Consider the following 22,890-nt stretch of genomic DNA (forward strand, 5'->3'; position numbering starts at 1 on the left):
TTAGTCACTTTTTTGAGGCTGGATGTACGGCCCCAGGCTATTTCTACCAGAAACTGATTTTCATATTGATGTGCGACGTTGAGCTCTCTCCAGTCCACATATTGGCTCATGCATCACCTGGACTCTGTAGCTGTCAAGCCTCAGTGATAGCAAGTGAAGCAGACAATTCCTCTGTTAATAAATAAACAAGTGAGACACTGCTAGTACATATTATATTGCTCAGGCTCGAGGCATCTGGCCACGCACCGCTCATTTCATTACCATTAACATTGCATGATGTACAATCTCAATTTTGTTCTGATTTCCTTTCACAAAGCATAATTATGACATTTTTATGTATGACTCGCATGCGATCAGGAATGCTAATGAATAACTGGCATATACAATTCCTCCCCATTTTCAGCTGCCATTACTTTCCCAGTGATTACTGTATTTTGCTCTCCAGAGCACTTTTTTTTTCTCTGATTTGGCTTGGCTTTTTATGAATCAGGAGTAAAATCAGAAAATATCCACACACAAAAAAAATCCTGTCTTATTTGTACTTTTATAACTCTTACTCTTTTTCACGTTTATATAATGTAACCCTAACCCTGGCAACAGTGAGAGTGGGTTAGAAAAAAACATGCAATACACTTCATACTACTGGTCTTTTCACCCTTGTCAAGGGGAAAAAAAAAAAGAGCAGTTGGGGAATTACATGGAGCAGAGCTTTGCATGTATTACACAGCAGAAGACTAAGGAGAGATTATCCAAGGCCAGATGTGTCTCTCTCCAAGGAAAAAACATGCCGTCCGCTAAGTAGCAGCCATATCCTGCCGCTGGTAAGCGTCAAGCAGCAGGGCGTCGGCGGTCGGCTGTCTGGAGCATCACGCTGGCTGTCTCTGAATATGCAAGATTTCAGGTTTAGGAAGCGGTTGCCTTTTAATGTTGTCGACACATCATCCATCATACTTTAGACAAACATTTACCAAGTTGACTGATTGACGGTAATGCAGCATTAGCCTCTGTTTGCTCAGAGGCAAATGTCATTCCTGTTTATGCATTTCTGAGAGGGGAAAATGTTGAGATCAAATTTGCCTGTGAACAGACCTGTGAAGCTATTTCCCAGCAAGAAAAAATATGTTGCGCAGAATAGGAGACAGCATGACAAAACTGATCTATCACAAATACTGATATATCACTCTTTATTCCCAATACCAACACACCCACTTTTTTCTGGCTTAATTGCCAGGAGAAAACGTTCTCGGAGGAGCTTCCCAAGGCGACGACACCTTGTAGTTCATGAGCTATGACTCCAGAGCAAAGAAACCAGCATACTTCTCTCGCTACAGATTGCATTTTATTGAACCAAGGCTTGTCAGCATTTTTGGTGAGCTGGTAAAATATAATTGTGTCATCCTTTATAAAGCAGTGTTGGGGTGACAGCGCCCACAGAAGCTTCATTACTCTGCTTTTTATTGGGGTGTGAAGATGGGACATTCTCCTGGTGATGAATAATGTCTCTCTCGCATGAAGTCAAGGTAAAACACACTCTCAGTGGTGGCGTGCTCCACTGGATGTACATGGATCATTTAAAATGAAATCAATTCTGCTGAAAAATTACAGCTGGTTGCCATAATGGTTTTATCTGACGCCCATCAATACCTGTATTGATTCGCAAGTGGAATCGAACCTTGTGAGAACTGAGAAGGGGAAAAAAAAAAAAAAAAAAAAAATGCTGCACACACAAATATCTGATCATGGCTGCAACAAATGTAGCAGGTGTAGAGTGGCAGCTGACGTATAAACTTGCTGCAAAATCCTCTGCCTGTTTTCTGCGGAAATAAAATGAAATGCCACCATCTGTGGGCCTGAATTCTACAGAAAATTTGCATCAGAAACACTGAACACAAATTTGCATTGATTCCCACTGGTAATCAGTGTTGCAAGGAAACTCCTCAAACTGCCCCTGTCTCCATTAGAAGTGAGCTAGCTTCAGAATGACTCCCAGCTCCTAAATGAGATAGCGAATACGCCCAATCACCTGCGCCATGATTTATCAAGTTAAACAACCATCTTTATTGTGTTTGGGTTCTCACCAGGACTAAACACCTTTGTTTATGGATGGAAAACAGAACCGTTTGACAATTTAGCAGAACATTTCATTAGAATCCGTTTAGTCGTGAAGACTGGCGAGGCCAAATAAAACGTAAGGACCCGGGGAACCTGATCGTAAGTTATTAAGGCAGAGGGGTCGCTCGGGGGACCCGCACTTTAAATAGAGCTCCAAAAAGTTTCCAACTTCATCAAGCGCACACACCCATGAGAAGGAGGATATTTAAGAGACAATGAATTGATGTGAGCCAGAAAGAGCGTTTAATAAAAGCAAAAGACGGGATATAGGCTGATTAATGCACGGAAGAATAATAACATCCACAGCAGATCTGCAGGGAAATGTAAGGTCTTATTTTCTTTTTCTCATGACAGGGATTAAGTACAAATATCCCTGCTACCGGTATTAACTTCTGGCAGGATTGCTCTGTCATGATCGGTTTTTAGTGCAAGTTCTGAGTCTGTTCGCTAACAGAGCAGCAGGAGAGACAGACATCACCCTTAGTAATACGAGTAATAAAACACAGCAGGGTTCACCTGATAATAGATTTTAAAGGCTTCTGCTGATACAATGAAGCCACCGATAGACAGTATGGTAATGTTCAATATCTTTAATTTGGCCATTTCAAGTCAGGGTAGAATCAGAATTTCTTAGTGTTCACAGATGTCTGTATTTGCAGCAGCATCACTAAACCTTGAAACTTTTTTTTTTTTTTTTTTTTTCATTTATTGAATCCACTGAAAAAAATTATCTAAGCAGTAGATTTGGTCATGGAGGATCTAAGCTTAGTCATCTCAGCTAAAACTTCATGAGAAAGACAACTGGCTTTTTATAAGGTTTTTTTTTTTTTTTTTTTTTTTCCACATCGCACAACAGTAAGCGTCAAGCACGCCCCCAAACACTGCACCATGTGAGGGGAACTGGGGCGTTTGGTGAGGGTAAATGTCACTGAGTGTAATTAAGGAGGATCACACCCTCAGGAACTCTCCCGGTTGACAAAGTGAACAAGTGACAGTGACTCTTTTTATCAAATGAGCAAATATGGGCTTAAAAGAGTATGGCTTAGAGTCAATATCAAGTTGTTTCTCAAAATCGTTATCACCATTTGTCAGGCACATATAAAATTCTTCTGAAGCAGCCTATTTTTCACTTCAACTTCTCCTCTCCACATTAAGAAGTTTGACAGTTTGCAGCAAAAAAAACCAAAAAAACAAAAGGCTTAACCCAAAATATATAATTTATGAATTCACTAAATGCGATGTGTTATCTGTAATTGGTCAAGATACTGTCTGAACCGAGGGGGTCAATTAATGGCATTTTTTGGCCTGGTTTATCTCTCATACTTCCAGTTCAATATGTGGCATGCAGCATAAATATGGTGCCATCGTTTATCTGTGGCAATCCTCCATTTTCACACCCACAGGAACGAAACTGAAGATCAGACTATAAGGCCTCGAATCACTAGATTAATGAGACAGACAAAGGTAAACTTGATTAGAGCAGAGTCACCCTATTCCACCATTTCTGATTTGTGGTTAATCACATTGGATTGATTTAAGCCTGCGAGTCACTTTTTGTGCAGCACAAATCAACATCTGTAAGAGAAAAAGACTCAATTCCAAAACTGGAATTTCCATCCTCCCCCTTTTTTTTTGGGACCGATTTATTTCATGTTAGACAGAATTTAAAAAAGGAGACAAAATCCTCAGAATCATCAATCAAAGGGCCACATTCTGTCGGACTATGGAGGACAGCAGCTATATAACAGCAGCTGCTAAACAGGACTAATTCTCCAGAATGAAATATGCCACAGAGGGCAGCCATTTACAGCACCAGTATCACAGCTATATTTCAAGGCCTGGCCGCAGCCTCTGCCCATTACAGAGTATGTGATGTATTTTAGGGCCAGTTTATGTCCTGCTCTGGTCTCAGAGGGGTCTAAACACTGACAAGATGGCTGACAGAAGACGCCTCTGGCCTGATATCGGCTCTCCGTACAGAGGGGACCAGGGGAGAGGAGCTGTATTAAAAAAGATAGACATCTGAAGAGTCAATTTGGCCAAACTGTGAATATCAGAAAAGAATACCAAAATGCCATCAGTGTTTTGCCTTTACAAGTAAGTGGGATGTAGGCAGTGGAGTCATAAATATGCAGATGGTAGCCAGGGTTATGTTTAATGCCTGTATCTTCTCACAAATTGATGTTATGTCTGGTAATTATTAATTTAATAAGCTTCTGAAACTATCAGCAGAAAAATCATTTGGAAGTGACTCTACAAAATTATGACTCTTAATCAAGCAGGTCCACACACGGAAAATAAAAGATGTCATATCAACTTTCCTGTTGTTATTTCTGTCAACACTGACCACATTGCGCAGCTATCAACATCCGGTCGATGTCAAAACATTAGCCACAAAGTTATCTTCAACAAAATACCAAGAAGCTTTACTAATTTTTTTGTTAAGTGCAGTGGGTGTTAAAGAGCCAGTCACTTAAGTGCTATGAAGAAAAATGTTTTGAACAGTTGTTTACAAAACATCTTGCTTTAGTTTTGTGTTTAAATGGTGTAGGTTTTATTTTTTTAATGGCAAAATTTTTGTCCTTTTGATGCCGAACCTTTTAATTCATTTAATTTATTCCTGGAGAATGAAGGCGGCCTTGGCTTACCTGGAGTCTCAGCACTGAAAGGCAACAAGTAGACTCTCAGAAAATACATAATACTTACATTATAAATAACACCTAGCTTACTATTAGACTATAAAATGAACAGCTTATACACATGGACCATATTGTGGGAAAAAGTTACTGCATCAAACGAAGCAACTAAAGCATGCTGAAGTGAAGATATAAAAATAATATCCACACTTTGAACACACGGCCTGTTTCCTCATTACACTAAGGATGAGTGAATGTACACTAACAAGCACCTTAGAGCCAGGGGCCGGAGCTTCGGCCCTGATCGTCGGCCAGATGGACTGAAGAAAGCTGTGCTGAAGAAGACGGCTCTCACAACCAAGTGGACATTTGGCACGGCTGCAGAGCCTGACCCGTATCTTGATGGGGAAGTATTTATGGATTCAGTACGGTGCATCGCCTGCACCATATAATGCTGACGAGGTTCACGGGGAGATGTAAATGTACTCTGTATGTATCAGGCACGCTGGGGAGACATGGCTTGTCATTGTGTCATCGGCGAATAAGCATGCCACAGACAGTAAATAAAAACGATATCCAGCTGTTCGGCACTTCTGCATAATCAATCACCAGGAAAACGAGGTGATCTGTTAACATTTCATCACATTTATCTAGCAGAGAACTTCTTCTTTGATCAGCCACCAACTGGCATGCGAGGTAAATAGTTCTTGATGAGCATTAGCGGCAAACACTGTCTTGAGGTTGATTATCTCAGTGACTAATACTCTGTCACTCTGTGGTATGAGAGGGCCCAGCGAGGACCCCCGGTAATGGAGCCTGAGCAGGTGCTGAAAGCCCACTGACATCAGGGGGGAGTGCACTGACAAGAATTTCTGATGAATTTCAATTACTGACCTATTAAAGCTAATGAGGTAAATGAGCAGCCAGAATACATTTGCTAGATGGCTTGAGACAAGACCTCAGCAGTTTGACGTGATTTTGTGTGTGCGCGCAGCCACGGCAAACAGCATGGTGTTGGTGCGACCGTTACCGTGGAAATGTCTCAGTGTGAGCCTGCTGAGTGGGAGCTTCAAAAGCAGTAGTCACATAACAAATGACTCCATGAGAATTATTTTCCACACATTAGACATGTTGTTTTTGGTTATGTGTAATAAAAGTTGGTGTCCTCACTCCTGGCTGTACTGTCATATCTAAATGTGAGGGAAGAGTGCCATCTACTGGACAAACTGCATCACGGCACAGTTGCAGGGTCCCCTGAACATTCAGATATGTAGTACCACCTGCAGGCTTCATGGTGAGCGGCATCAGAGGGAAACTCTAGATTTAAAAGTCTGTCATTTTTACAATTAATCCAGGTCTCTCTAATGAAACTGAACATTTATTAGCATTATACGTGTCACAAAGAAATTTGCAGCACCCTCCTTAGTGTTGCTTTTAAATTCATTTCTCACCCATATTCACTGTGGGAAATTATAAACAGTGGGTATAGTTTAGGCCACAGATGCTCTCATCTTCTAAGAAAACAAACTAGTCTGGCAGCTGTGTATTAGCAGGAAATAATGAATTTTCGATAAGCTTGTGTTGTACTCTGGATTTGCTTTGTCACAATGTAAAAGTGAGTAAAAGTTTTCTGAGACACGAACTGCCACCTAGCTAGTCAGGTACCTGACAGCAGTGACTTACTTAAGTGCTTATACTTCCTCTAACTGATAACCAGTAGGAACAAGCTGTGAAACAAAACTAGCAAATCACTCCTTAATGTTGATTTTGCAGACTTGCTTCCTTACACATACAGCAGATACAGAAGTATCAGATGGAAGTTTTCATTTGGAGCAGTGTTTCTGAACACCTGATAAATGTAAGTCTAATATTCACCCCTAGCTCAGTTTTTAGCCTCTAACCTGTCTGTCTTTAGCCACTAACTCCTAGGGAAGAGAGAACATAAGCCGATACAAAGCCTGTACGAGCAGGCTGTTATGAAACAGGCAAAAAAAAATTATTTCAGACTCTCAACCTCAACTCTCTCTTTCCTGAATATGAATTCCTATCATCAGGTAAAAGACTCCGGGTACCAAGGTGCACGTCAAACCGTTTGTACCAGCCTCCATTAAGCTACTGAACAAGGGGCAACAGACCAAGGTGCAATAAATGTTCGCACCTAAGCACTAACTAACACTTGCACTTTATCTTCCTTTTTTATATCTCTTTTGCTGCTGTTGTTGGTGTTACTGTTATGTAACATTTTATGTTTTGCAGTGCTTTATGTAGCAACCATGCACTGTGCCCAAGCCAAATTTCCCCATGGAGACAATAAAGTTTAACTCAACTCAACTCAACTCAACTCAACTCAAAGAAGCAAATTAACTGGTCTGATTAACTATGATGATGACTATGATTAACTAGATCATAATAGCTCTAATATTATAGGACATAATAAGAAAACTTCTTCACATGTTAGAAAGAAGTCCAACCGAGGGCTGATTCAATATTCCTGCATAGCTAAAATTGTGTGCCAGTCAATAAAGATATAAAGCTTTGCAAAGTGTGAACAGTCAATGGAAGCCATTTTAATCACAAAATAGTGGCGGGATTGTTTTCATTGATAATTTCAGTAAACATAAAAAGTTTGGTGAATATAGGCCGCAAAGACTGAAAACTACTGCACATAGTTAATCTTAGCAACAGGCTAATGTAAGCTGTGTCTCAATTCAGGGGCTGCATCCTTCAAAGGAGGCTTTCTAGCCATTGTAGACTGCGAAGGCTGAGACGGTCTGGTCTACTCTGACTGCTGTTTCATTTGTGGAACCCGCCATGTTCTCCTTTTGTGATTCCATAGTGATTCATCACTGGCAGGCAATGAATCTTGGGATTCAACAAGGGATCCACCTGTTGGATCCTTTATTACTAGGAAAACAATGGACGCACTTCTCAGCTTCCTTTAAAGGGGCTTTCGAAACGCGACAGCCTTGTTGTGCTGCTGTGATGCAACCGTTCTTCAAAAGCAGCCTCTGAAGTGAGACACAGCTATACTGTTCATCTGATCAAATGGATAAGGGATAATTGGATGCAAGAAGAGTCATACTCAATCATTAATGAGTATGCAGCTCAAACTGCTGTTGAAGAACACCCTGCCATCTTTTTCAGTGCTGCACTTGTTTCTGAGAAGGTCTAACATGCCTGCTCTGATCTCTGGGGTGAAGGACTGGTAGAAGTGATCTTTGGCTGTCATGAAATTCAACAGACGTTCTCCGGTCGTGCTGCTCGGGTTGAAGCACTCAGTGATGTCGAACGTGTTGTGAATGATGTGCTCCTCATATTTCAGACCTTGGCTCCTCAGGCACGCGATCACCTCTGCTGATGAGCGGTACTCAGTGATGGCGTCGACGCAGAGCTCCTTCTTGTAAGTCTTCCACAGGGTGTCCCAGCCACCGTTGGCTGGATAGTATGACATTCAAAATTATATATTATATATTGCAATAATCTAAACCGAAATTGTTTTATGGCAGACAAATAAAGTGAATTAAAATCCAGTTCGACTTACCTGTTTCAATGATGATCATAAGTCTGCCATTGTCTTTCAGAAGACTGTGGTAGAACTTGATAGTTTCTGCGAGGTTATCCACATAGTAGATCATCTGTTCAGGAGAGTTGTGGGGAACATTCAATTTGAATTTTCAAATTAAAGAAAGATTGAATACATGCAAGCACATATTCAGAAGTGTTTTCGCTCACTGTAGGGATGATAGGGACACTTAAGTTGGAGAAGATGTCTGACTAGTTGGTGCAATAGTTGTATGCATCTGTTTGGTATGCAAGCGCTCTGCTCTCAAAATGTTCCCCCGATGAATTCAAAGAGCAGCAAAGGATTTATAGGGAACTGAATAAATTAAACTGCTTGCACAAATTGAGAAACTGATATTCTACCAACTGTTTAAACTTTAGTCCACCTCACTTGTAGGGGTTCCCCAGGCAAGCAAACCCACAATCTTCTTAACATTAGATAATTTTTTAAACTGAATGTCCATAAAGCAAAGCAATGACACCTGAATCATGTGGATGAAGTCAAATTTCTTCATGTCTGTCTTTGCTTTCACTTGCTTCTCATAGTCCTCACTGTTCATGACATGCCAAGCGAATTGGATCTTCTGAAGATTGGTGGTCTTTGCAACCAGAGCTAAAAGTTAGACATAAAAAAGGAGAGAAAGCAGTCAGTAACACGGATATACTGTATATCAGAATGTATGTACAGTACATTGAACCATTTCATCCAACAAGCAATGATCTAAGCACAGATTATGATCAATACATAACTAATACAAGGTTTAGCTGCTTGCAATCCATTAGGAGCATGCAGCGCCACAACTGACCTGCGAAGCTTTGTGGGTACCAAAGTTAGTGTTATGTTAGAAAGTGCTCAGACCCCTTCGCTTATTGCACACTTTAATGTGTTATAGATTTAATTTCAAATCCATAAAAAGGTCATTTTCCCCATCAATCTACACTCAATAGCCCATGATGATGAAGAGAAACATGTTTTTAGAAATTAAAGCAATTTTTCTTTTCATCAAAATGTACAAAAGTGTTCAGACTCTAAATCCAGTACCCCTTTAACAGCAATTACACTTTCCAGTCGTCTTGGGTAAGTCTCTACAAGCTATGCACATCTGGATGTGGGCAGTTTATCCCATTTGTCCTGGCAGGTCCTCTCAAGCATCTGTGAACTGCCAAGTCTCTCCACAGATGTTGTGTGGGGTTTAAGTCTGGACTTTGGCTGGGACACTCAAGGACAGTCTGAGACTTGTCCCAAAGCCAGTCCAGCATTTTCTTGGCTGTATGCTTCAGGTCACTGTTGTGCTGAGGGGTGAACTGTCGGCTCAGTCTCAGGTCACGTGCACTCTGGCACAGGTTTTCTTTTAAGGACCTCAGTTCTGACCAGTCTCCCCATCCCTGCTGCTGAGAAGCCCACCTACCTGGTTTTAGCCATGTGATTCCCAGTGCCTGGTGTTAGCCAGCCATAGTGTTTGGAGCTCTGCCCAAAGAGGTCAAAAACATTTTTCCACATGCCCACAGAGTCCTTTAAATGCCATTTGGCATACTCCAAGCAGGCTGTCATGTGCCTTATACAGGTTTCCATCTCGTCACTCTACAATAAAGGTCTGATAGATGCAGTGCTGCTGAGGTGGTCATCCTGGCAGGTTGCCCACCTCTGCAGGGGACTTCTAAAGCTCTGTCTGAGTGACCATTGGATTCTTGGTCACCTCTCTGACCAGTGTTATTCTTGCCTGGTTACTCAGTCCGGACACTCAAAGATTTACACCTAAACTATGGCTAATCAATACAGTTTGCCACTGGTGAAGTCTAGTCAAGTTCAAGACACAACTCAAGAATAACTAAAGCAAACAGGATGCGACTGACCACGATTTGGAGTCACAGCTAAAGGTATAGATACTTTTTTTGGATTTTTAATAAAAAATTCTAAAAACATGTTTTCATTTTGTCATTATGAGTTATTGAGTGTTGCAGTTTTATCTTACTGCAGATGCAGATGTACAAGCAGATTTTATAATTATACCCATTTTACATCCAAACAGTCGATCAAATTGTGTGTTGTTCTGTACTGTGTTTCTTCAGAAGAGGCTTTTTAAAGCATTTTTGAGAAAAAAAAAACAGCTAAAACTACTTCTACTAAGGAAGACAAGGAAGACAGAAAACGACAAATAGTGTTTTGAATCGTTGATACCTTTGAAGTTATCTGAGAGTACAGAGCTGCCCTCCACAATGTCAGCAGTGATAGGAAGAGCGGGGAATGTAGACTGCAGTACAGAGAGCATCTGGACATCCAACTCCCCTGGAATAAACCAGGAAGTCTTTAGATTTTGAAATCCCACTGCCTCAGAGTACTGCTGCTTCAATGTGAAAACATCGATCCCCCAAAGTTTTTGAACTGAGTACTGCAAACATTTCTGAAACAATCAAAACTAATGAAAGGTCAACATGTCAAATACAGTTCACGCAGCTCAAGTGTGTGTTAGAGAGAGAGACAGTTTGTGTTTGCTCAATAGTCTTTTCATTTCTGTCATGAGTAATGACTTTGATGAGGCCACTGTGCAATAATCATTGTATCTTCGGACCTGTGTTGACCTCTATAGGGCTCAGTAGTGCGTGTTATTGTGAATTCTCCTTATCACGAGGATGATGATTGGTTTAACAGGAGCCCTTTTGGTTTATAGAAGGTAACTAAGCCAAAACTACTACAACAAACCACTACAACAATATATGTTCATGCAGCCATTACCAGTTGTTGTATTTCATCACATACCTCCACCACTTCCAATGCCAAGAACATCCAGGCTGCTTTTACCTGCTCCAGTTCTATGTCGAACACAAGAAAAAAGAAAAACAAATTTAAAAAAATTTAAAAGTAGAAATAATAAGATAAATAACTGTGAATTACACGACAGCACATAACACTTGTACTATCCAATATCTGTGTCACTAGGTTGTTGATTAATACAGAGAACTTGGCATTTATTCACTGAATCTTTTAAGAGGGTTCCTAATATTTCTTAATACATGCATTTGTGGACTTTGTGTGTGCAAATTATGTCATATTTATTAAATTTACGTACATTCCCTTCTAATTAAACAATGTGTATTCATGGTAGAACATAAACAGAATTACAGACTTCACATAGAAAGCCTATATGGTTATGGTGGCACGAATTTACAAGGACTTAAGAATAAATCCTGCAAGAAGATGTGGATGGCATTACCGGTACAAATCTCTGCCATAAACATATTTAAAGTTGGACTTTTATTTGCATTTAAATTTCTATGAAAATTTACCACTGAAAAACAAAAATATTTCATGCCAAAATGGTAAGAAAATTGCACTGTGCTTCCTGGCCTCTGCGTCATCAGGGTTATTTGCACAAACATGAAAAAAGTGGGCTTTTGACCAGTTGAACTGGCATCACGAATTTGTTCACAATACTCTCAGCTCCGTGCCAGCATGAAACCATGAGCAATTTCATCTCCATTTGACATTCTCCAACTTTTGAGAGAAGTCATTAACTGAGACCTCAGATAATGAGCTAAGTGATCCATTCCTTCAAAAAGCACAAAAAAGACAGAAAGAAGGCGCCCATGACCCCTCTGCTGGGAGTAGTGAAATAGTAAAAAAGATGATAAAAGCCTCTTTTGTTGTACCTTTTAAATTCTCCTGGCAGGATGCTTTGAACACACTCGAGAATGGCCTTGTGTTCTCCTGACTTTTCCAAGTAGAACTGAAAGCTTTGGACAGAACTGCCCTCATAACACGTCTGCTTTGCCTCTGCAGCCATGACTGATCCCTGCAATGTATTGACACACAGAGGCTTGAAATTAAATGTAAAGCATAGTTACAGCATATTTTCTAAAGCTGTCTAAAATGTGTTATGCTGTTTTTAAGAAGTTGCTGTGCTGAATTTAAATCACTTAAGTAAACACCAATTGTACATTGTAAGTATTTGACAATTACCTTGAATATATGGAGGCTAAGGACACTGAGTCGATCGCTCTCCCACTCTTACAAGCTGCAGGGCTTCAACACTCCTCTCCCACAGGCTGACTGGCTCCTTCCCAAATGTGTTGCATAACCCCTGAAAGATGAACTTTGGCTGAGCCAACTGCAGCTGTGCAGCCACATTCCTGTTGGACTCTCATGACAATTACCCGATCAGCCTTATCATTGGTCCTTTATAAGAATATATTTAAATGGAATTTTAGGCAGTGCAGTGGAAATGAAACACATCAGCTAATATTGATAGCTGCAATGTCATGGGCAGGTCCTTTAAATGTAAATATGGCTTGGATGCAACAATCTGTGATATGCCTGTTAAAAACGAAGTGAAATAACTAAAACCAAAAGATGAAATTACTGGAGCAATGGATAACTTCAACCTTCTGATCAAATCTGTGGGACAGAAATTTAATTTATGGACACAGTGACAGTATGTTTATCTTATCGGATAGAAGAATAACAGCAACACCACAAGGCCTCTCTACAATCTGAACACGTTCCTGCAGGAGGTACATTGGTCACCCACATTCCCTTAGAAAGATCTGGGTTTCAGCTCCAGTGCTTGTTGTCAGTGTGGAGCAGTTGAACACAACCTAAAAAAAATGAATAAACTGCAGCAGCCACAGATAATCCCAATTTACTGCAGATACCTGTGTGTTTTTGTTTCTGGACTCTTTATATGGCCGCTCCTGTATTTTACAGTTCAGTTACTGATGCTGCCCTCAAGATGGTGCCAGCACTTCAGCTAAATCAGGAATAACTGACCTGGGTGATGATAGAGACTCGGAGCAGCTGCTGTCATGCTCGTGTTTATCTAAGCAATACAGTCCAGACCACTTTCTCAATATGGTCTCAGCCTTTTGGACCTGACTGTATATTGCATGTATGTATCACTGGTGTTTTTGGAGTATAATTACGTTTGAGTTGTATAGAGTTATCACATTTTGTGTAAAACCCAGATTGTCCTTGACTAGTTGGTTTATACACTCTCACAGGAGTGTTCATCTTATCTAAAATTAAGAGTTCAACCCCCATGGAAAACATTAAATGTTCAATTTAACATTTATTTTTATATTTCCAAAGTAATTTGATCCGATGAGAAGCAGCAGTGTAATGGGGTTGGCAGCACAGCCTGCCAACTGTAGCCCATTAAAATTCTATGATGTTAGAATCTGAAGCTGATTAAAACTAATACTGACAACAACAAACTGTGTTTCAAAAAAATTACTATTAAGCTATTTTCTATTTGCACAAGCATAGAAGATTATACACAATTAATAAATAATACTGAAAAAACCCAAAATAAGTGTTCTTATAAAACTTCAAAATCAAAATAGATTCCTGGAAATAGATCAGGTCATAAAACAAGGTATTTCCCACATGTGCTAAAAGCTTGTTAATTATATACAGCTCAATATACAATATACAATTATGATCAATCAACCTGTTAAAAAAAAAATCAACAACTATGTTACCAATATACTGCAAATTTCACATTCTCTGTACTAACAAACTGGTTTTAAGAGAGCTGATCTATTACTATCACTCCAAGATTGTTGTTGAAGATCACTTTGCCGTTGGACTCCACACTACAGTCTGGGTGCCGAAGCAACTCCATGACGCCAGCTTTCAGCTCAGGTGAGGCTGTGTTACTGAAGTCCAGCACCTCTGTGAGAAAATCCAGCAGCAGCTCTCCCTTCTCATCCCCTTCAGTGAAACACTCGGTGATATCCAGTTGAGACGGCAGCTCGTAGCTCTGGTAGCTCACTCCCTTGGAGTCCAGGAAGCTCTTGATGTCTCCAGTGGTCACACACTGACTTATTTCTGTGTTACAAAGCTGGGCCCTGTATGTCCGCCACAGCTTTCCCCAGCCACTCTCCCCTGGAATAGATGACATGAAAACATGAATTAGAGTCTGTAGTCATGTGCCTACAGTTCCAGGCAAAAGTTTGGACACACTATTCTGGGAAAGTGTGTCCAAACTTTTGACTAGTACTGTTGGAACAGCGGTGCTTTGAGCTAAATGCTAACATCAACATGCAACAACAATGTTTATGTGCAGATGTTCAGCAGGTAATGCTCACCATTGTTGCCGTCTTAGTTTAGTTTGTTAGCTTGTGTAACAATTTCTAATTACCATCCACTGGATGTTTAAATATTTGCTGAATAAGTACAAATTTTGACCTGTTGGTGGCACTAGAGGAAAAGTTATATGATCACCAAAGCCAGTAGGATTCAGTGACTGTGGACCATGAATGTCTGTGTCAAATGTCATGAAAACTGATTAAAAATTGTTGGTAGATTTCAGTCTGGACCAACGTGGTGGAGCAACCAACACTGTCATCCCTTGAGAAATGCTGCAAGCAATGGATGATGGTCTACTGATACTACTAATGAAAACAAAGCCACATCAACAAAGGGAAATTATTCTAATTACTAAAATAAAATGCTCCTCTATGAGAAATGTGTACTGTATGTACCAGAATGCATGTTTGTGTTAGTAGTATTTTTACTGAGATACACTGTTAAACTGGTTTCAGTGTATGTATGAGCAGTAAGTACAATGACTTCATACAGCATAACCAACCACAACACACCAGAGAAAAGAAAAAGATAAAATTTCTCGACTGAAGATTAGATTCTCTTACCAGAGACGAGGATGATAAGAAGCTTCCCATTCTGGTTGAGGAGACTGCGGAAGAAGCTGATGGTAGCTCCAGGATCTTTCACATAGTACAGCATCTGTCGATTTCACCACAGATAATGAGCTGGTAACTGGATTCACGGAGCACCTAATTATAACGCTATGCTAGACAGATGTTCTAATGGGATTAATTGCTGTGAAGCGCCACCAAATGAATGTGACCTAGATGTGTCAAAAAATACACAAGCGCTGCGTCGCCAACACCAACCTGTATCATGTGAATGAAGTCAGCTTTCTTTGTCATCTTCTTCACTTTCCAGTGCTCCTCAAACTCTGAGGCAGTCATCTTGTTCCAGGTAAATTTGATGTAATCTAAACCTGGTTCCTGCGACACTAACACTGCACACGGGCAACAAACGGTGCAATTCAAACGTCACCATATTTACACACAAATGTTACAGTGGCAAAAATCAGAATCTGTGTTCTTCCATGTTGCTTTGTGTAAACTGACATGTCACCGTATCACACATTTTGGGAAAGTATAACATAATTATTTAACTCAGAAAAACTGACTGCATTACACAGTCAGATAGAACATAAAGATAGAACACTATGAGATTTTGCTCTCTACACCGACTTTTAGGTTTTCAGGCCACAATATCTGCAACTGACACTTTGCATTGTCGCATTGTAATTTGCACCTCTGCTATCAAAACAAACAACTCAGCTGCGTTACTACTGATACCACTTGGCACCACCATCTGGATGTGTGTGTGTGTGTGTGTGCGCCTCCCCCCCCCCCCCCCCCTCCTCTATTAAGTCTCTTATGAAGAGAAAGAAATTGAGAAAGAAATTCAAAATGATAAAACTGTGCTTTAAACTCTTGGTCGTGCTGCAGTATATCTTCAACGACGGCATATGATCAAGGTTTTGAGTGAGATACATTTTTCATGTGCAAATACACAAATAATCTACGACTGTTTTCCAACAAAACTGCGATTCAGCCTATAGATATTTCATGGAGTCATTAGGGCCTGAGCTCTGACTAATACAAGGACATTGCGTTGCGTTAATGGGCCTCCCAGTGGCAGCCCCCAGGTGCGTGACAGTGCAGGGTTGCTTAATTTTAATTTATTGTGTAACCTATGGTGCATGCTACAACAGAGCCGGCATTCAAAGCACAAGGAAAAGGGAGGATAAAAGTATGACATATGACAAATTTGAAACTTCACAATAAATGAAAGATATTGTACACCTGATGAACTGTGCCCTGTCTGCCTGTCTGGATGAGACTGAATGCAGTGAGTCATACCATCCAAGCTACACAATACCTAAACTAAATACTGCAGCTCTACAGCTATGACCTTCTGTGAGCTGCTGATTCAAAGTGGGCAAGTATGAGCAAGTATTGGAATCACAAAAGATTTCAACAATACAGCACGAATTCTCCCACAGATGTGTGTCAACAGTTTCTGCGCTGTGAGAGACACCAACAGACATCTAAAGAGAAGTGGGGCAGGGCGAGGACATAATGAACACTCACAGCGCATCGAACACGGACCTAAAAGATAAAAATGAGGAACCTGAGGACCACCACTCTAACTACAACTTTCATTAGGTGTGAATATATGATGTGTACGTGTGAATAATTGGTGGTAACAGTAGTACAAGTATGTGAATCTACTGGTCGGAGGGCAGCAGACTCGGAGCTTGTAGGGATTCAGAGTTTTACTCAAAGTTCAGAAGGTTTGAGTGTGGGACTGGTTGTTAAAGGACCTCCTCCAACTGATGCATGAATAACTGTATTACTAATGCATCAGCCAGTGTTATACTTTACGCATATGCGAGTACGCAAGGGTCTGCAAGGGTCTGCTAGGGTCTGCGTGATGTAAATTTCATCATCCTAGGTTGTACTTAAGGCTCTGGTGTGGACGTCTGTGTACTCACCAATCTGCGCTGACACAACAAATCAGCTACAGCCACAAAGGTACCAACTGTTGCACGAGCAGGAAAACAAACTTTCTCCAAGCAGACTGTGTGAGGACGTGTGGATGGCAACCAAACGTGTTTTGTATCTTTTTGATTCAGAGTGCACGCAACACGTAGACGTCAATGTACGGCGCGTGTATGAAACACATCCTCCAAGAAGAGAATAAATGAAAACGACTACATCTCTGCAAGCGAGTATAACTCAGGCCTTTTCAGCTTAAAAAAATATAACTAAATGTAGGAAGATACCTTTTTTGTGGTTTAATTAAATGCTGAAACATACTTTTTTATTGCACTACAGATGCAATATAAAGCTGTGGTTTGTGAGTGTGTGTCTCTAAAGGCCGTACCTTTGTAGTTATGCAGCTGCTGGCTGCTAGGCTCCACCACCTCGTTATCCACAGTCACCCCAGGGTGCTTCGTACGGAGCTCGGAGAGCATCTCTAGGTCAATCTTACCTACAGGCACCAATAGTTTTGATTTTAAAAGCCATCTATTTCTTACAAGTCAATAAAAAAGAAAGAGAAAAAAAATAGACTACATAAAGACTACATTCAGTCACCCAACGGATCATCATGATGCTCCAGCCCAAATGATGCTGCAGATTTAAGCAGGAAATAGCTAATGGCTCTAGACAGTTTGGCAAATGATGCATTTTATGCTGCAATACCAGGGGAGTGAGTTATCACTATGATATTCCTTTCAATATCATTTAACCACAGGCAGATGGTTTTGTTCTAGGTCTTTCTGAGGCTGACAAGTTACCATGTAAAAAGGAGTAAGAAGCTGATGTGGACAGATGCTGAATCTTTCTGGTTAGATCGAATGATGCCTTACGGAGGAGTTTGTAGTCATCTGATTGGATTTTACAGTCCTTTAGAGAATCTGTATCATTGCTCCATTATGATACTGCTATGACAGCTCAGGTAAATTGAAAGGATTGGCTTTGACATAGGGGAAAGTGTAACAGCACTCATGGGCAAGTAGTGGGTTTGTTCAGGAACAAATTAACCTTGCTGTGTCATGAGCACTAGAAACAATGTTCAGTGAAGCTGCAGACTGTTGAGGTCACTTTGTCTGTGACTGACATTAAAGATTAATCTGACAGCCAGACAGATGCATACAAACCCTTGACAGTGATAATAAGGGTAAAGGTTTTTACTGCTGCAGCCATAAATGACAGCGCTGCAACAGGAACCGCTAGAGCAGGCTGATTCACCGACTCAACGCCGCCTCCTCACCTCAGCTGTCTGCTGCGGAGGACGCTCATCTATTTACTGTGTCACATAGAACATAAGATAAGTTCAGCAGTGAAAGTGTCCTATATTGTGTGTTCTCACCAGCTCCACTTCCAACTCCAATGACATTTAGATGGGACTTTCCGTCTCCAATGCTGAGGGGAGAGCAAGAAAACACACTTTGAGTCTTCAGAACAGTCAAGTGTTGGAATTCACATCCTGCAACCTGCCGAATGTGGGTCACACTTCTGGGCTTGTAACTGTCACTTCTTCCTGACACTTGGGTATGTGAGGTGTCCTGATCTTGTGTCTGAAGCTTCTCCAAACACCGGGACTTTGATTGTTGCCGTGGCATGTTCTGTCACTCACCGCCTGATTTTAATAACTCTATTACACTTTTTAATTTAGTTGTGAGTCACAGCTCTCCAGATTTCTCTGTGATCTGCTTCGAGGACAGTCACGGAGAAGAGAGTTTGGTTCTCTCCTGCATGACACTCTCCACCTAAAGCTAATATAAAGATAGAAAATAAACAACGCAGGAGGAGATATACATGCACTAATTGTCATTCGCGGTCACACACACTGTATAGCTGGTTAATATATGTACATTTGGGTAATCAATTATTTAGTGTTGTGGGGCAAACAGTAACAGTACTTACATATTCTGTTTTGGGACTGAGTTCAGTCCTATAAAACTGGTGACTGATTTCAGCAGTAATAATTAGGACGCAGTGCTTGTTGGTGGATTTGCACAAGTTATGTCACTTGATTGTTTGTTTGCACTGTTAAGTAAAATATACAGATTCTTAAAAAGTCCACTGCAATACCTGTACGTCCTTCATTTGGATTTGGGTCATGTAGCGCTCTCTTTGAAGTTTGCATGCTTTGGATAGTTGCCAGCTAATGGCTAACGAGGCAGAAACTTATTTTCAACCACTGGATAATTTTGTTACAACAACACATGTACAAGTTTGACAAAGGTCTGTTTTGCAGTAAGAGGGGGTGTATGAGGACGATCCTCTTCAGTACGAATAAGTGGTTCCTCTCACAGACACTCTCGCATTATGTGTCGTGTTAATCACACTCCAGGAGTTAATTTACTTAATTTATTTTTTTCCTAACTGCCTTTTATTATTCCTGAAATTCACATGCCCTGCAACAAAAGCTGTTTCATGTATCCCCTCTTCACTGCTTAAATATGAAGACGGCTTCCTGCCTCATCATCTGATCACCTAGTTAATCAGCAACAATCACAAGTTACATGTTGACCGCAGTTTGAACCGTACTAGATTGTTGAGCATGTTTGAGAGTTCTGGTGATGTAACCATATACTGGCAATTATTAAATTCTGTATGCAAACAAAAGTAACACTTCAATCTGCTTTAACTTGTTTAAGACATACTGAGATAAACATTTCTACAGATGAAAAATAAACTTGTCAGCCTCTGGTGCTTTATTTTTGTACTACTTTTTTTTGTAGCTTCCATTTATGCAAATACCAAAATATCTTAACCAATATCAGCCAGTTATATTGGTCCAACTCTAATTTTCACAAATTACTGCAGCTTTGTCAAATGTAGAGTGGTTAAATATTGTATGAAGGGTTATACTTACTTCATCTTGATTATTTCTGTGCTGGTCAAAGAATAGAGCTCTACTATACTACTATTTGTACAGTATATCATCTAAATGCTGTTAACAATTCTATTCTAATATATTACATTCTGCTTCACTCTGATTTATTATATTCTGTTGTGTCAATAGTGTGGTCGTGTGAATTCACTCATACCAGGTGTGTGTGTGTGTGTGTATGTGTGTGTGTGTGTGTGTGTGTGTGTGTGTGTGTTATAATACCTGGCCAATATGTCTGGCAGCCTATTGTGGATGAAGTCCTGCATACACTGATGCTCAGAGGAGCGCTCCAGAAAAAGCTGGAAGGACTTCTGGTATCTGCTATCATCATTTACCAGACTCATCAGTGGAGATGCCATGGCACATAGTCTGGCAAAATAAATACATACCTACATAAATAAATAACCATCAACAGGCAGGAAAGTCAGAACGAAGAGCAAAATATGCGAGTGCACTTTTCTCTTCATTTTTTTCTTTTTATTTTAGCTCAGTGACAGTTGCTGTTGCAGGTGAACATCAGTTCCCATCACCTGTTCAAAGCCAAACTCACTGTTGAACACCCAACTATTTATTTACATCCGCTCCGCGAGGTTTTTATTCCACGATTTTTGTCATACTGTACATTGCACTAACCTAACTTCATTTACAAGCACATCTGGTAAATGTATTATATTAGCGAACAAACACTTTCTCCAATAAGAAGTCACCATTTGCATATTGACCCCTCCCTCGAAATCGAAAGGCGAATAACCATCAAGCTCGACTCCCATCGCAGAGCGCACTTCACGCTGCCGGGCTGCTATTATTATTATTATTATTATTATTATTATTATTATTATTATTATTATTGTTTGCTGTATGAGCGCTGGAGCTGAATCTCTGCTGTAAGAGAAGCTGTGAGAGAAACGTCTCCAGCGGCAGCAGCGGAAACAGAGACAGCCCCCCCCCCCCCCCCCCTCACACACACACACACACACACACACACACACACACACGGCGGTAAAGAGCTTGTCGCGTCCCTCGGCATGTGCACAGCTGATCGGAAGCCGATCCGTGAAATGCCACGGCGTCTGTTTGGGTGTGAATCTCCCGTGCATGTGGTGTTGAAAGCTGCAGACAGATCGAGACATGACGCGACATTTTTCACTTACATGCGGGGCTCACGTCCGTAGAGAGCTGCAGGCTGGAAGAAAACCCTCCCACCGGAGTAACAGCTTCCTCCGCCGGTGGGGTCAAAGGGTGGCAGGAAAAAAAAAAATCCTCAAGAAAAATCAATCCAATCGTCGAGCACTACAGACAAACTAGAAACCTCTGTACTTGCTGACCTGTGATTCATTTTTAAACCCGTACAGTCGGTGAAAGACATACTGCGTCTTCACAAATGTAAAAGTCTGACTTGAAAAACAGAGAGTTAAAGCAGGTTCCAGTCCGCTTTAACTTGGGTGATTGGGTAACTCTTTAGTTTCTATTTGGATTATAATCTGTGCCTTGATATCATAAGAAATACAAAAAAAAAAAAAGACTATAAGAGCAACAGCTTCAACAGAGGTGACTGAAATATTCAATATAAAATGACAGAAATGATAATGTATACTTGCACGCTTATTGTCTCCATTACACCTTTGTACGAAACTATACTGAAAACTTGCTGGACTTCAGTAAACCATCAAGCCAGTTTTACCTTTGTCAAAGATACATTATTGTTGTATATCAGCACAGTACAACCCTGCACTTCTGCACGACTACACCAAGAAAATGTAACTTTGACTAGAATAAAAACAGACGCAGTAGCTATTATGATTTATTTCATGTCTCACCGTGATGATTCTTTCATTGCATGGAGACTTGTATCTGGAAAGATCTTTTTTAAAATCGGAGAAACTTTGGCATGCTTTCATAGAGTCAGCAGTAATGTGAAGTGTATTAAAAGACTACAGTTGGGTATTAAAATGAGACTATAAATGCTGTCTTATAGTGTGTCTGTGACACCAAGATTTCCCACTTGTTATACTGTCACATAGACAGGAACTAGGCCAAGAGCCCAAATTAGATTGTAATTAGGACACTTAGCCCATCTGAAGAGACTTTAATCCAGGGAGGGAATCCTGAGGAGAGTGATTAGACAGATATGAATTAGTAGCCTAGTGGTATACATGGATGTTTTGTTTGGACAGAAGATAATTACAGTCCATTTTTAGACATTTCTAAAGCACCTCAGTGACTCCTCCAGTTGTTGACCCCAAGAAACAGACTGACCTTGTTTTGGTACTTTGGCACATCTTTACATTCAAAAACATTTTATTTTATATAAACACATTTCTTCAATCATGTAGGAATCCTCTTTGAATCCTTAACAAGTCAAGGAATCCTCTTTGACTATTACCACAGCTTTTCATGGGACAGTTGGATTTGTATCTTAATTTGTTTTTGGTTTACTGGATCCCTGACTGAGGAAAATAGGGATCATAACGATTTCTCTGAATCGAAGAAAACAAATTATTACTATTATCTGACCTTTTTGGCTGAACTGCAACAGTGGGGCCAGCCCTATAATCTGGAATGTAACTGACTGACTGACTGAATGACTGACTGACCACCACTTTTCTTAAACAAGATTAGGTATAAACCCAGTACATAGCTGGACCGTATATGGACGCCACCCAGGAGTTTAGGGCTGCTATGGGCAGGCCGAGCCGCTCTGGTTTCCCAGCTGCTCGGGAACTGCAGAGAAGGGGAGGAGCACTCCATTACAGCAAATAAACGTATTTCTTTACACATAGCCTACTGTTATCCCTAAAAGAGGCAGAGGAATGACTGAACATAAAATACACTGAAAAAGAGAAATTGGAGAGTGGGAGGGAGAGAGAGAAGTCATTGGTAACTGCTAAAGAAACTAGCAGGTCTGAAGAGCATGTAAACAACAGAAACACCATCAACCAGAGATGAGACTATATGCCTCCTGCAGCACAGCAATAAAAGCCCCGTCAAGAAGTAAAGGGTTTCTATCCACTAAATTGCTAGAGGGTTTTTAATTTGAAACAATTACAGGAAGTTTTGAGTTTGTATTAACACGTAATG

The 22,890-nt window shown here is 40.5% G+C and overlaps 2 protein-coding genes across 2 annotated transcripts; both read right to left on the minus strand.

Annotated features, from left to right (window-relative positions):
- Positions 1-7,295: 7,295 nt before the first annotated feature.
- LOC139632242 (histamine N-methyltransferase A-like) lies at positions 7,296-12,396 on the minus strand. The gene is made up of 7 exons (XM_071497105.1): positions 12,268-12,396; positions 11,958-12,100; positions 11,068-11,120; positions 10,489-10,596; positions 8,792-8,922; positions 8,290-8,383; positions 7,296-8,183 (listed from the first exon to the last, which is right to left on the minus strand). Exons 2-7 carry the CDS (start codon positions 12,089-12,091, stop codon positions 7,831-7,833), a joined length of 873 nt encoding a protein of 290 aa, XP_071353206.1. The 5' UTR covers positions 12,092-12,100; positions 12,268-12,396; the 3' UTR covers positions 7,296-7,830.
- A 956-nt stretch (positions 12,397-13,352) lies between these two features.
- On the minus strand, positions 13,353-21,083 carry LOC139632160 (histamine N-methyltransferase-like). Its single transcript, XM_071496992.1, has 7 exons — positions 20,964-21,083; positions 20,035-20,181; positions 18,283-18,335; positions 17,293-17,400; positions 15,222-15,352; positions 14,958-15,051; positions 13,353-14,190 (listed from the first exon to the last, which is right to left on the minus strand). Exons 2-7 carry the CDS (start codon positions 20,169-20,171, stop codon positions 13,829-13,831), a joined length of 885 nt encoding a protein of 294 aa, XP_071353093.1. The 5' UTR covers positions 20,172-20,181; positions 20,964-21,083; the 3' UTR covers positions 13,353-13,828.
- Between the last annotated feature and the right edge of the window lie 1,807 nt (positions 21,084-22,890).

The sequence above is a fragment of the Trachinotus anak genome, unplaced genomic scaffold, assembly GCF_046630095.1.
Source record: "Trachinotus anak isolate AG129_WGS33_773 ecotype Australia unplaced genomic scaffold, CSIRO_AGI_Tana_v1 ptg000001l, whole genome shotgun sequence".
NCBI classification, from domain to species: domain Eukaryota; kingdom Metazoa; phylum Chordata; class Actinopteri; order Carangiformes; family Carangidae; genus Trachinotus; species Trachinotus anak.

Coding starts and splice junctions, on each gene's coding strand:
- LOC139632242 (XM_071497105.1), bottom strand. CDS start 12,091: ATGGCTGCAGAGGCAAAGCAGACGTGTTATGAGGGCAGTTCTGTCCAA. Junction 11,121..11,957: donor CTGCCAGGAGAATTTAAAAG/GTACAACAAAAG, acceptor TGTTCGACATAG/AACTGGAGCAGGTAAAAGCA. Junction 8,923..10,488: donor ACTCTCAGATAACTTCAAAG/GTATCAACGATT, acceptor TCTAACTTTTAG/CTCTGGTTGCAAAGACCACC.
- LOC139632160 (XM_071496992.1), bottom strand. CDS start 20,171: ATGGCATCTCCACTGATGAGTCTGGTAAATGATGATAGCAGATACCAG. Junction 17,401..18,282: donor TGGAGTTGGAAGTGGAGCTG/GTGAGAACACAC, acceptor TGGTGCCTGTAG/GTAAGATTGACCTAGAGATG. Junction 14,191..14,957: donor TCTTATCATCCTCGTCTCTG/GTAAGAGAATCT, acceptor CATCTATTCCAG/GGGAGAGTGGCTGGGGAAAG.